The sequence below is a fragment of the Cyprinodon variegatus genome, unplaced genomic scaffold, assembly GCF_000732505.1.
Source record: "Cyprinodon variegatus isolate N-32 unplaced genomic scaffold, C_variegatus-1.0 Scaffold35, whole genome shotgun sequence".
NCBI classification, from domain to species: Eukaryota; Metazoa; Chordata; class Actinopteri; order Cyprinodontiformes; family Cyprinodontidae; genus Cyprinodon; species Cyprinodon variegatus.
This window is the reverse complement of record NW_015150488.1, coordinates 1090081-1101451: the sequence shown is the minus strand read 5'-3', so window position 1 is coordinate 1101451 and position 11371 is coordinate 1090081. Positions and strand designations below refer to the sequence as shown.

The 11371-nt window shown below is 36.6% G+C and overlaps 1 protein-coding gene across 3 annotated transcripts in view; it reads left to right on the top strand.

Annotated features, from left to right (window-relative positions):
• Positions 1-8920, top strand: part of LOC107104192 (aryl hydrocarbon receptor nuclear translocator-like protein 2) — a 25465-nt gene extending 16545 nt beyond the window's left edge. For all 3 annotated transcript variants that reach the window (XM_015404152.1, XM_015404146.1, XM_015404138.1), the window contains 7 exons: positions 252-358; positions 534-684; positions 783-853; positions 1992-2103; positions 2489-2576; positions 3240-3339; positions 5139-8920. In XM_015404152.1, coding sequence (XP_015259638.1) covers positions 252-358; positions 534-684; positions 783-853; positions 1992-2103; positions 2489-2576; positions 3240-3339; positions 5139-5296 — 787 coding nt within the window. In that variant the 3' untranslated portion in view covers positions 5297-8920. The remainder of the gene's footprint in view (positions 1-251; positions 359-533; positions 685-782; positions 854-1991; positions 2104-2488; positions 2577-3239; positions 3340-5138) is intronic.
• Positions 8921-11371: the final 2451 nt, after the last annotated feature.

The window sequence follows — 11371 nt, the reverse complement described above, 5'->3', positions numbered from 1 at the left end:
AAGCTAAAAAAGCTAAACGTGTTTTACAACTGGAAAAAAAAATGCAGACTTTTTTTTTCTGCATTTAAGACTTTTAAAATATTCCAGTTAATATGTTAAGTATTTTGAATCTTTTGATTTATTTTTTTTTTTTTTTTTTTTTTTTTTTTTTTTTTTTTTTTTTTTTTTTAGACCCATTGAATTTACAGTGTTTTAATAAATTTTTGGGAAATGCTCATTTTGACTTATTTCACTCTTCTCTCCCCCAACAGAGCAACAACCATTCTAGGTTATCTTCCCCAAGAGTTGCTTGGAACGTCTTGCTATGAGTACTTCCATCAGGATGATTTATTACATTTAGCTGACAGACATCGAAAAGGTTAGCAGTGTCTGTTATCCTGACTCATAACCCCTTAACTGCTTTGTCATGCGTTGCCGTGATGCACATAATGCTTTAAATTTCTAGTTTTTGCAAACTGCTTATAGTAGGTGCAGAGTGTTCTGTCTTGTATTGTTTATCTTCTTTTTTTTTTGTTCTTGTTGCCTCTTTGCAGTCCTGAGGAGTCGAGAGAAAATAGAGACAAACTCCTATAAATTCAAAACGAAGTATGGTTCTTTTGTCACTCTGCAAAGTCAGTGGTTTAGTTTTGTTAACCCCTGGAACAAAGAGGTTGAATACATAGTGTCAACCAACACAGTCATTTCGTAAGTATATGCTTACGCTGCTTATTGTTTATCTAACCATATCTGCACATGGCTGCTCACTAAATGACCTGTTTCCTGTTACCCCGTCCGCCGACAAGGTATGACAACAGCCGAACGGGTCGATCAGGACACAAGTCGGAACAGTCGGGCAATTCCAAGGCTTCAGAAGGTCAGACCATAACAATCACAGATCTGTTTCTATGCACTGCTTCATGTTACATACACTGCTCTGATTTCCCCAGTGTATGAATGAAGTGGGTGGTTTTCCGCTGAAAACAGAAAATCAAGTCTGACCCAGAAATGTTTATAGTTCCCTTTCAACATGCTGTATTAAGAAACTTTGAGAAAAGGGTTCGGTTTGTTTATAAATTGGAATCTGTAAGATATTAGTTAAATTACTTTATATATTTTTATCTGATGTTCTTAAGAGTGTATCAGAATACTTGAGCTTAAGCAATTAGCCGAAAAAGAGTCATGAAAGAACAACGTTTTTGCAGGAAAGTAGCTGCAACAGGTTTGCCTGAAAAACCACAGATTTTCAGCTTGTTGCATGGCTGCAGTCTGCAGAGCTGTTGGTATCTGAGCTGTTATTGAGTATTCAAGCATTAAGAAAAGGAAATGGAGAGTGATATGAATATTTGATTAACCCAGACATTTTGCATTGGTTTGCAAAATGACAACATTAAATTAAGGTCAAATTCATTGATTTAAAAAGAAAAAAACAGCTGGAAAAATGCAAACGGCTAAATTTAGAACTTGTATTAAATAATTCACCAATTAAAAAAAATTGATTCTGTTTAGGATAGATTAGTTTTTACTTATGTCTAAGAGATGCAGATTTTAATATAGTTGATGATGGGTGAGCCTATACCTCGGCATTTATTAAACCTATAGATGAAAAGCTGAATTTACTACATATGCAGGTTAAACAGACATTTTATTGTTTTTTATCAAGTGCAGAATAACTGTAATAAAGTGAGTAGCATGTTTAGGTGTTTTTACAAACTTCTGTTTGCTATTAGAAGTCAAATACAGCATGAGAGCTTTTCAAACATCTATTTTCATTAATAAGAATCTGAGGAAAAAAGGCTTGATCCAAATATACTTATTTTGTCCCAGCTCATATGACTTTATCTAGTGTTTTTTAATTAAGTTAAGACATTAAGGTAATCATAAGTTGCAGTTTTTCTAATTTGCATTAAACAGTGGGACCAAAGGGAGTGTTATCAAAGCCTGACCTGAAAATGGCCTCTCTGTTTAAAAAAGCAAATTTTGGAAGTCTTGTAATCCAATGTGTTTTCTTACAGACTGCAAGAAGTCCTTTCCAGTCATACCAGGCATCTCCTCTGCATCTGGAACCATGATATACGCTGGAAGTATTGGGACACAGATTGCCAACGAGCTACTGGATTTTAACAAGTACGAAATTATAACCAGAGCAATAACTTTGTAAAAAAAAAAAATTAGAGAGCACTCTGTTTTATAAGACATTGTTTTATTATTAAAATCAGATCATGTGAGAAGTAATAAGTGAAGAGAATGAAGAAATTAGAAGTTTTTAATGTGTCTCTTCTTTGGACAGTGAGTCTAGAACAGAGGAAATGTTTAGCAATGAAGTAAAAAGAACAGAACCTCACACTAACTATGAGGCACAGAGCTGAAAGCGTCATTGTTTATAGATCAGAATAGCCTGAACAGCTTATTGTCACAGACTTCATCATGTGTATCAGACCCTGAAACATGCTTCTGAACCAACGCATACCAGTGAAGCTAGTGTTTATTTGATTTGTGTTGGTCTGTTCAGGATGAATTCATCACCTTCCAGTGGGAACGTCAGTCCGTTCAGTCTGGTTCAGGATAAATCGCCCCAGACTCTCAATCAGATCAACAGTGTAAGTTTTTGTCTTCTGAACAACAAATAAGTCTTTTATCCAGAAAACGGCATTAATTCTGCCACAAGATGGTGCTGTTCAGGTTAATATTTACCTATTAAAGTTTTGTCAGGTGTTGGACCTTAACAAAATGGATAAATTAGATTTTTTTTTTTTTCGCAACATAAAAGCTGTAAGGACTCTTGATTACTTTAGATGATGTTTCTTTCATGAATGGAGTTAAAATTGCTTGTTTAATTAGGCTTTTAATTTTATATTTCCTTCTGTACTGAGATGCTCATTTCATGAGTTCAGATCAGGCTGCATTATTTTCAGTTGGACAAAGTTTTTGTTTTGCAAATTGGTAAGAGGAAGAATAAAAAATGTATTTGAGTTTTAACTTTTTGATTAGCTGAAAATTAAACGCATTGTAATCTATTGAGAAGCAGCCACAGGAATATGACCGGTTCCCCTCTTTTTTTTTTTTATTTAAATTATGTTTTAAAAGTTATGTACCATGTCTAATAATCACAACTTGATGTTGAAGTTCTTAAATGTTCTACAGGTTTCATTTCACTTTAAACAAGTAGATTTTTATGGCTGCTCACCCTGATTTTTTTTGTCTTTTTTTAGTTCCAACCCTCAGATGTAAGGTCTCTAATCTGATAATCTTTGTGTTTTAAGGTGCCAAATGGAGAAACTTCTGACATGGAGATTCCTGGAAAGTCGAGCTCGGAGGGTGAGCCTCAAGGGGCTTCGTTCTCAGGAGGAGACTCTCTTATGGGTACCTTAATCACATCCCCTTAATTACCCTTTTGTTTAACAACTGATTATAAAGCTGAATCCAATTTCTCAGGATTAAACCTACTTCTAGAGTTCCTCCTCCCCACTGCTCCTTGGTCCTTAATCTGGAAGAATATAAAGATATGACACTGACATACATGACTCTCACTTCTAACTTGTTAATAATATTGAAAATGATTGCCTGATATGTTCACGTGTCTTGGAACCAGTTATCAGTCCAGTTGTGCAGATTTTTATGCTAAAGAAAAACAAAATTGAGAAATACTCTTTGAGGAAATTCTTTTTGATACATTTGAAACGTTCCGTGTATCGTCCCCAATGTATTAAACCCTTATTTGGTGCTGATGTCGTTCTAGGGGTGAGTATTGGCATCGGTGTTGTATGCTGATGAAGATTCTCAGTCATCCAGGTCATGTTCATTCCAACAAAGTTAAAAAAAAAAAAAAAAAACACTGCACTTTGTTCCCAGAATTCCCTTTAACGACCCTCCCTACAGAGACTTAGACATTAATGGGGCATTGCAGGCTAACAAAGGAAGCCAAATGAGCCCCATTCAAGGGGTGGACCCGTTTCGTCCATTTCGATTTGCATGTCGTCTAAGCAAAAACAAGGCTTTGTTGGGCTACTGTAGAAGGAACTCAATGCTATTTCTGATATTTGAAATGAAAAAACATCCTGGATGAAAGGAGAAACGTCTTAAAACGTGGAAACAAAGTCCAGTTGTTTGTTGTTGTTTTTTTTACTTTTCGAATGGCACTGGTGTTGCGATATGTGTCATGATACCTGGGTTCCAATACGATACAGTCACAATATTGCAAAATCACTATGAATTGCAATATTATTCGAAGCTATCAAACTAAATGTATAGATAAAAATCAAGTGCTGTATATGTTCATCAGACATTCATCAGATATTGATCATTGGTATCCATGTTGTTTTGGGTTTGAGTTGGTCCACGTCATCTACTGTGACTGCCTCAACTACAGATATGCAAAAAGGGCTCCACAGCGCTTTTTCCCTGAGTGGCGGTGCAGAGGTAGCCCATTTTCCTCATTGTTTTTTTTTTTGTTTGTTTGTTTTTTTTTATTTGATAGTCAAGGATTTTTTTTTATTTTTTAAAAAGACCCCACCCCTCCACTTTAAAAAAATAAAAAATGCACATGCACAACCCTGTACCCGTTCCAGAGAGGGAACGCTTATTAAACGTGTGCGAGAGCATGCACGAGCCCATTTCTTCTCGTGCACCCTGTTTAAAAGTTGAAAACTGTCTAAAAATGTTGGATAAATGGGTATCAACACAATCTTCAATGATTGTACAGCAACGTGTTTTTTTTCTAATATCATTCAGTCCTACTTGGTGCAGTAAAGATTCACCTGAGAAACGTATTTAACTATAACAAAGATGTCTCTTTTTCTTTTGATGATTACTGAGGAGGAAAACCTTGGAATGAGCTCAACGTTTGCTGTTAATTATGATTTAAAATAAATATCAATATATATTTAATATCTTCTGATTACTAGCAACAATTAACATTAATAAAAAACATAATTAGTGGTTATTATTGGAGATATGCTAATTGTGAAAGTCCTAATATTTGGGGATTTAATGAGCTGTGCCTGTTTCACCTATAGGCTCTCTGCATGCTCCATAAAAACTATTAGGACTCTAAACCTTAGATGTAGGGTTAAGGAATGAGAGGGAAGAAGGGCAAATGAGATTCAACTTAAATGTGTCTCCTTGTATTTATATATTTTTTTTCTTTTTGTTTTTTCTTTCAGGGGAGAGTTCCCAGCTGGATTTGGACAGTGTTGTTGGAGCCAGCCTGAACAGTCTGAGCAACGACGAAGCAGCCATGGCAGTGATCATGAGCCTGCTGGAGACCGACACAAACTTGGGAGAAACCGTAGACTTTGAAGAGATGCACTGGTCCTTATAGAACCTGCTCTTGGGAAACAGGAATGCTAACTCCAAAAAAGAAGCATTTAGGGTCTTTTATTTTATCTCCCCCCCCAAGACTTAATTTATTAGTTCTTCCCTTTCATGACAAGCTGCACATTTTCTGAGCAACTACAAGATTCGTACTGGTGATGACCTTCTCAGATTAAGGTTGTGCCTCTGGAGCCTTGCAGCAGTTTCACACCAATTCTAAGAAGCTCAGAAAATATTGAAATTCACATCTTTACATCCTGGTTTTTGAGGAAAACAAAATTTTGGAAAAGGAAAAAAAACAAAGCAAATCACAGAGCTGATGCTTCTGTAAAATTATTAGAAATCGTCATGAGGAATACAGCCTGCCACCTCTCTGTAAAGCCTCAGGATATAAACGTTAGGATGGAGTCCAGCGCAGCAGGCGGAGCCTCTAACCTCCACCTTCGGGAGTGGACTCAGATATGGGTGCTTGGAAGGTTTCTCTGTCAGTATCTGAACATTTGTCATGGCAGCAGTCCTGTAAAGCTCTTCTTTTCTACACTGTTCTAAATATGCTGTATTTGTTTGGGGTTAATGAGGGCAAACGCCACTTTTTTAGACCATATGTGTCTTAAAGGGACAGTTTGCAAAGGAGACCCCAGTTTTTAATAACTGTTGAATCAGACATGCAGCAGCTGGGCAAACATTTGTCCTCATAAATTCAGCGGATCAACATCATGCTAAGCAAAAAATAATTAAAAAAAAACATTTCAAAATGGTGACTATGAGGTTTGGTAGCAACAGCTAAATGAGTCACTTTCCGTTTTATCAGTTTGTGTTTAAAGTTATTGATAGAAGAGATAACTCAGGGAGTTATCCAGTTTAAGGATTTCCAGACTTCCCTGCTTTCTGTGTATTTTTGCCCTCCGTTTACCAGTTCACCTGTGTCTTCTCATGCATTATCAGCTTTATAGTTTTGCAGGTAAGCTTTAGCCCAAGGTGTTGTTTTTTTTTGTTTTTTTTCTATTTTCATGTACATTTATGCACTGATACCTTTCTGAAGACGTGTTAATATTCCCTGTGCTTACTGGGTGTGTGCTGTGTTGTCACTTAAAGCTGCTGTCTGTAGATTACATACATTCTCTGCTAGCATTAATGACTTATTATTATAGATTTTGTTTTAGCCGTTTTTTTGTTTTTTTGCGTCGATTAAACGACACAATGTCAGTGATTTTTACAGCAAGAACTTGGTACAGATGGTTGAATTTATCCTATATTTTCCAGGCTTTTATACATGGATACACCCCCCAGTTATGCTTGAATAAATCGCTCTTAAAAGACTCTTAAAGATGCCCTACAAGAAGGCCCTTGTATAATTGTGACTGCATGATGAAGCACTGTAGTCCATAGCAACAGTAAAGCTTGTCTGAAACGGTTATTTTGCTGCCTTGAACGTGGCTGACGCTGCTTCCTTTTCCTCGTGTCATCCTTGCAGAAAGGATTGAATCTTAGTCAACTTACCATGTTAAATAATTACCAGTACTTTTGGTAGTTTATGTACGATTTTAACAGGGCTGATGTTTGGGGCCGTCCCAATAGCTTTGTGATAATTCCCAACTCAATTTCAACCATCAAGCTGTTGATTGACCAAGCTGAAGAGTTGGGTAGGGTCCTTTTTTTATTTTCTCAATTTTGTGAAATACTACAGTATTACTGATAGTAAAACAGACCCTTAGCCTGCTGCAGCCACTACCATGCTTCCCAGAGCCTCACCTTGGATTTCCTCAGAACGTATAGAATGGAATGAATCCACTCAAAAGAAGCTGCAAATTATGATACTGTTTAGCTTTTATTCGTCCTAAGCGTCTATTTTTTATTTTATTTTTTTACCCCAAGTTGAAGCGTTTGACTCTTGTTTTTCCACACAGCAGGACTGAGTTCTCGAAGCTTTCTTTACAATTCCTGATTGGTCTCCTTAAAGCCTGATCCTCGCCGCTCTGTTAAATGTTTCTGGACTTTTCTTAAAAGCTGGATCTGTGTTAAGAAAACCAACGACAATCACTGAACCCTGTAAATTCTGCCAAGAGGAGCAGAAGAAATATCCGCTCCGAATTAGGCCATGGTCTTGTTGCTAGCTACGGACAATTGGTGGGTCCGGTTCAATTCGTGAAACGACATTTTAGCCACATAGCAGTCGGTTTATTTTTAAGCTGTATTAATCAAAACCAAACAGCTTCTCTTTAAAGCTAATTGAATCTTTTTGTTCTAAGATGTTTCCACACTGGTTAAAAGAGGGTCCAAATGGATCATAAAGAGCCTCAGAAATAATTTTTACATTATTTGTGATGGGTGTATGTAAGCTTCAAAGTCCATCTGTGTAATAATTAAGGGGCTGCTATGCAGAGCATTCCATAGATTTACATATTTCTCTGTAGTTCTCTTTGTATAAAGGTTCATGCATGCAACCTTCATTTTAAAACTTGGGAGTTCCTGAACCTTCCTTAATCCTGTTGCCATTACCTCATGTAGAGTTGAGACTTCCTGTTGCTTAGAATTGCACATTTATCTCTCTGAGAGAAAAGTAATAGCCATTAATAATATGCTTTGTTGGTGATCTATTGCTTTGACTTTAAATGTTATTGTGAAATCACCAAAGCACGTTAAGGATTTGACGCACAGTCACATTTTCCCTTAAAATTGACCTACTTCCTGGTATTTGTAGCCTCATTGAAAGAATCGGGTGTATCGGTTGTTTTATAAAACATGTTCTCTAAACGTTTAATGCCAAACTATAGAGGAGTTTAATTTGCTGTCTGGTATAATTTGCCTTTAATACATTTATTTTGAAGATAAATTTGCTAAATGCTGCAGATACGTTTTTTTTTTTTTCGGTCAAATTGTTTCGGTCTATCTAACGATGAATTATTGGAGACTTCCATCGATTAATTATTTGGGATATTCTGTATTTTTTATTGACGGTATCTTGGGCCACGATCTAGCAATTTCTTGAGGACTGTTAATGTTTAATTTTTCCAGTAACGGCTCCTGTTTTGTTGATACAATGTGTGAATCATGAAGTATACCTTCCGTCATGTTAAGCTTGAATTTTGAGGAGCCGGTCGAAGCAGCAGCTCAACTCACAGGGGACCGTCCCACCTGTGTCCGAAGTGCCTTTGGACATTTCTGCTCGGACACGCAATGAAACCTGCTTTTTTCTTTGAGACTCCTCTGCAGACTAAACGGAGAGCTAAAATGTATTTCATTGGATTAACTTGAAGCTCCATGGGCTGCTGTGCTCATCATGGAGGGATACTTCTGCACAGATTGGAGCAGAGGCTGCACACGATTGCTTCAACACTCACTACCTAACCAAACATGCAGCCCTTAGGAGTCATGCCATGGATGTAGGGGGGTCTTTTTTTTTTTTTTTTTTTGGTTAAAGGGCAAAGATTCATTTTGTCGTAAAGCCGTTTGGTGTCGTTACTGTGCTGCTCCCTCCATCTCCCCTCTGTTGTTGCTGTCGTTTCCCCACATAGATAATATATTGCTCTCATATCAGCTTGTTTTGCTGTGCAGGAGTGATTGAACTTTTCACAGTTTAGCTTTGTCTCAATTTGAAATAAAGTGTAGTTTTTGTAAGCAAGTGAATTGTCTTTTGTGTGACTAGATCTATTTTCTTTCGATTTTTCCACATGTGTTTTTGCAGCCTGGGACACTTACTCCCTAGATTCAACTTAAATTTTCACGGTGAGGCCCCTCCTACCCAACATGCAGAAAGATTAATCGGTCTAACTCAACTGAATCAGTTAAATTGCTCGTTCGCATAGCTCTGCAGAACCGGGTGGCATGCTGAAGAATTTTAGTTTTTTTTTTTTTTTGTTGAAGCAGAGCTGCATGGAAAATAAATTGTACCATATTCTCCAATCCAATTTTATTTATATAGCACTTTAACAAAACTATAGGGCTAATGTGCTGCACAAAGGCATAAATACAAACACAATAAAATGCACTAAGTTTAAGAGTATAAAATAAGTCAAAACAATATAGAAAATAAAAGAAAAAATCAACCAACATCCTTTTGAGTATTAAACGCTGGAAATTAGACTTAAAAAATAAAAAGAATTAACAATGGACTAACAGGAAGCCTGCCTGTTATACATTGGCAAATAATTCCAGATTTTGGGTTCCAGCTACATGTAACACCATCCCTTCTGAGTTTATGCCTCGTTCTGGGCACTGACAGGAGTAATTGATCCCCTGTGCGAAGAGAACGAAGCTGTACATATGGATCAGCAATATATGGTGGGTAAGGCCATTTAAAGACTAAAAACAAAGTAAAAGATGAGTCCTAAAATTAACAGGCAGCCATTGAAGTGAACTTAAATCTCCAATATACTCTAGGATTGGTTTTAGTTGCTTTGTGAAACAGCTTGAAGGTGTGTTGACGACAAAACCATAAAATCATAAAAAGCTACTATAAAAGCATTATGGTAAGATTTTACAACTGTACAGTAAAATATAAGCTATGTTTATTCCTATATATGTATTTTCTGCTTAGGTAAAAACTATTTCAAAGTTTTCTATACTTGATAGCTTTAAATTGGTTCTGAAGCTTAAATTTTAACTGTTTAATTTTACTTAAGTAAATTATAATTGTACAGAAAACCTTAAGTACAGTTCAGTAACAAATATTGTTCAAGGTGTTGTGAAATGAATTTCAATACATTTTCTGTGATTTTTATTTGCATGTTCAGTCAAAACAGTTTCTGATGGGTATAGTACAGGTGATTTACTGTTTTCTTGTTTGATTTAAAACTCTGCAGTCAAACAAAAATAGAGTATTAAACTCTTACAATCAGCCTATATGAAACTTGCAATTTCCTAACACAAATGTAACGATATTTACTCAAATGTTGCTCCTTGATTTGAAGAAAGTGGTATTTCATACTGCTAAAAATTATATAGCAAATTGCTGCAATCATTTTTTTTAATCATGTCTTCATAGACATGGGGGTAAAAAGGCCTTTCTGTTCTGTGAAGAAAAAAAGCAGTGTTGAATTTGTTGAACAGTTGCATAATTGCTTTAATGGTTGTTTTTCTTTTTTTTTGCTTGTTGACCTTGTCCATCTTTATGAAGAAAAAGGTCAACATAAAGAAAATAAAATTATTTTATTTGGGTACCTATCTCTGGGTACTCTGATTCGCTCACAAAGAATAGAACAAGTTTATATGTAAATGAACTCTGCGTTGCCTTGAAATGGACAGGCAGGCCGTCCAGGTCGCACCCTCCCTGGTGCTCGGTGATGGTGAGAGACAAACCCTGGGACCTGCAATTGCAGGTGATATAGATCAGAGATTGTTAACCCTGGTGCTCAGACATTTTAGGTGTTTCCCTGCCTCTACACACCTGACCTGAATGACAAGGTAATTAATTCTGCAGTATTTGTGTAGTTCCACTTATAACTTTATGTTCTCTCCTCTTTTTCCCAATCATAGTGGCTTCCTCTGGTCTGTTCTGCTGTGATACCTATCTGGCTGCCATAGGCATCTCTGTCATAAAAATTGGAGCTGTACCTGTTTCCAGTGTATTCCTGTTTCTTTTGGTCTGACTAGCAGAACTGGCTTGTAGTCTGTCTGCCTGGCTATGTCTTAACAGGACTGGACCACCGCTGGAGCTGGTTGTCAGTTACCTTTTATTCTTCTGCTTCTTTCTCCTTGAACCCCAGTTGGCGTCTGCAGAAGTCCGCTCACACTGAGCCTGGTTCTGCTGGAGGTTTCTTCCTGTTAAAAGGGAGTTTTTCCTGTCCAATGTCACTACATACAGGCTCTGTGTGAGGAGTTGCTGAAGAGTCAACAACAAAATAAAAGTGAAGTTCATCACCACAGGCCCATCCAGGAAGAGCAAGTCAATGACTGGATACAATCGATAACCAATCTCACTCTATTTTCTCTGTAAAGTACCTTCAGATGACATGTGAAATGGCATCATAAATATAAACTGAATTTAATTGAATTAGCTTCATACAAAAGTTCTGATTTTATTTTTTAAATTAAATTGAAAAATATAGAATTTCCTAAAAGTAATTTCATGGTCCAGGCTTTA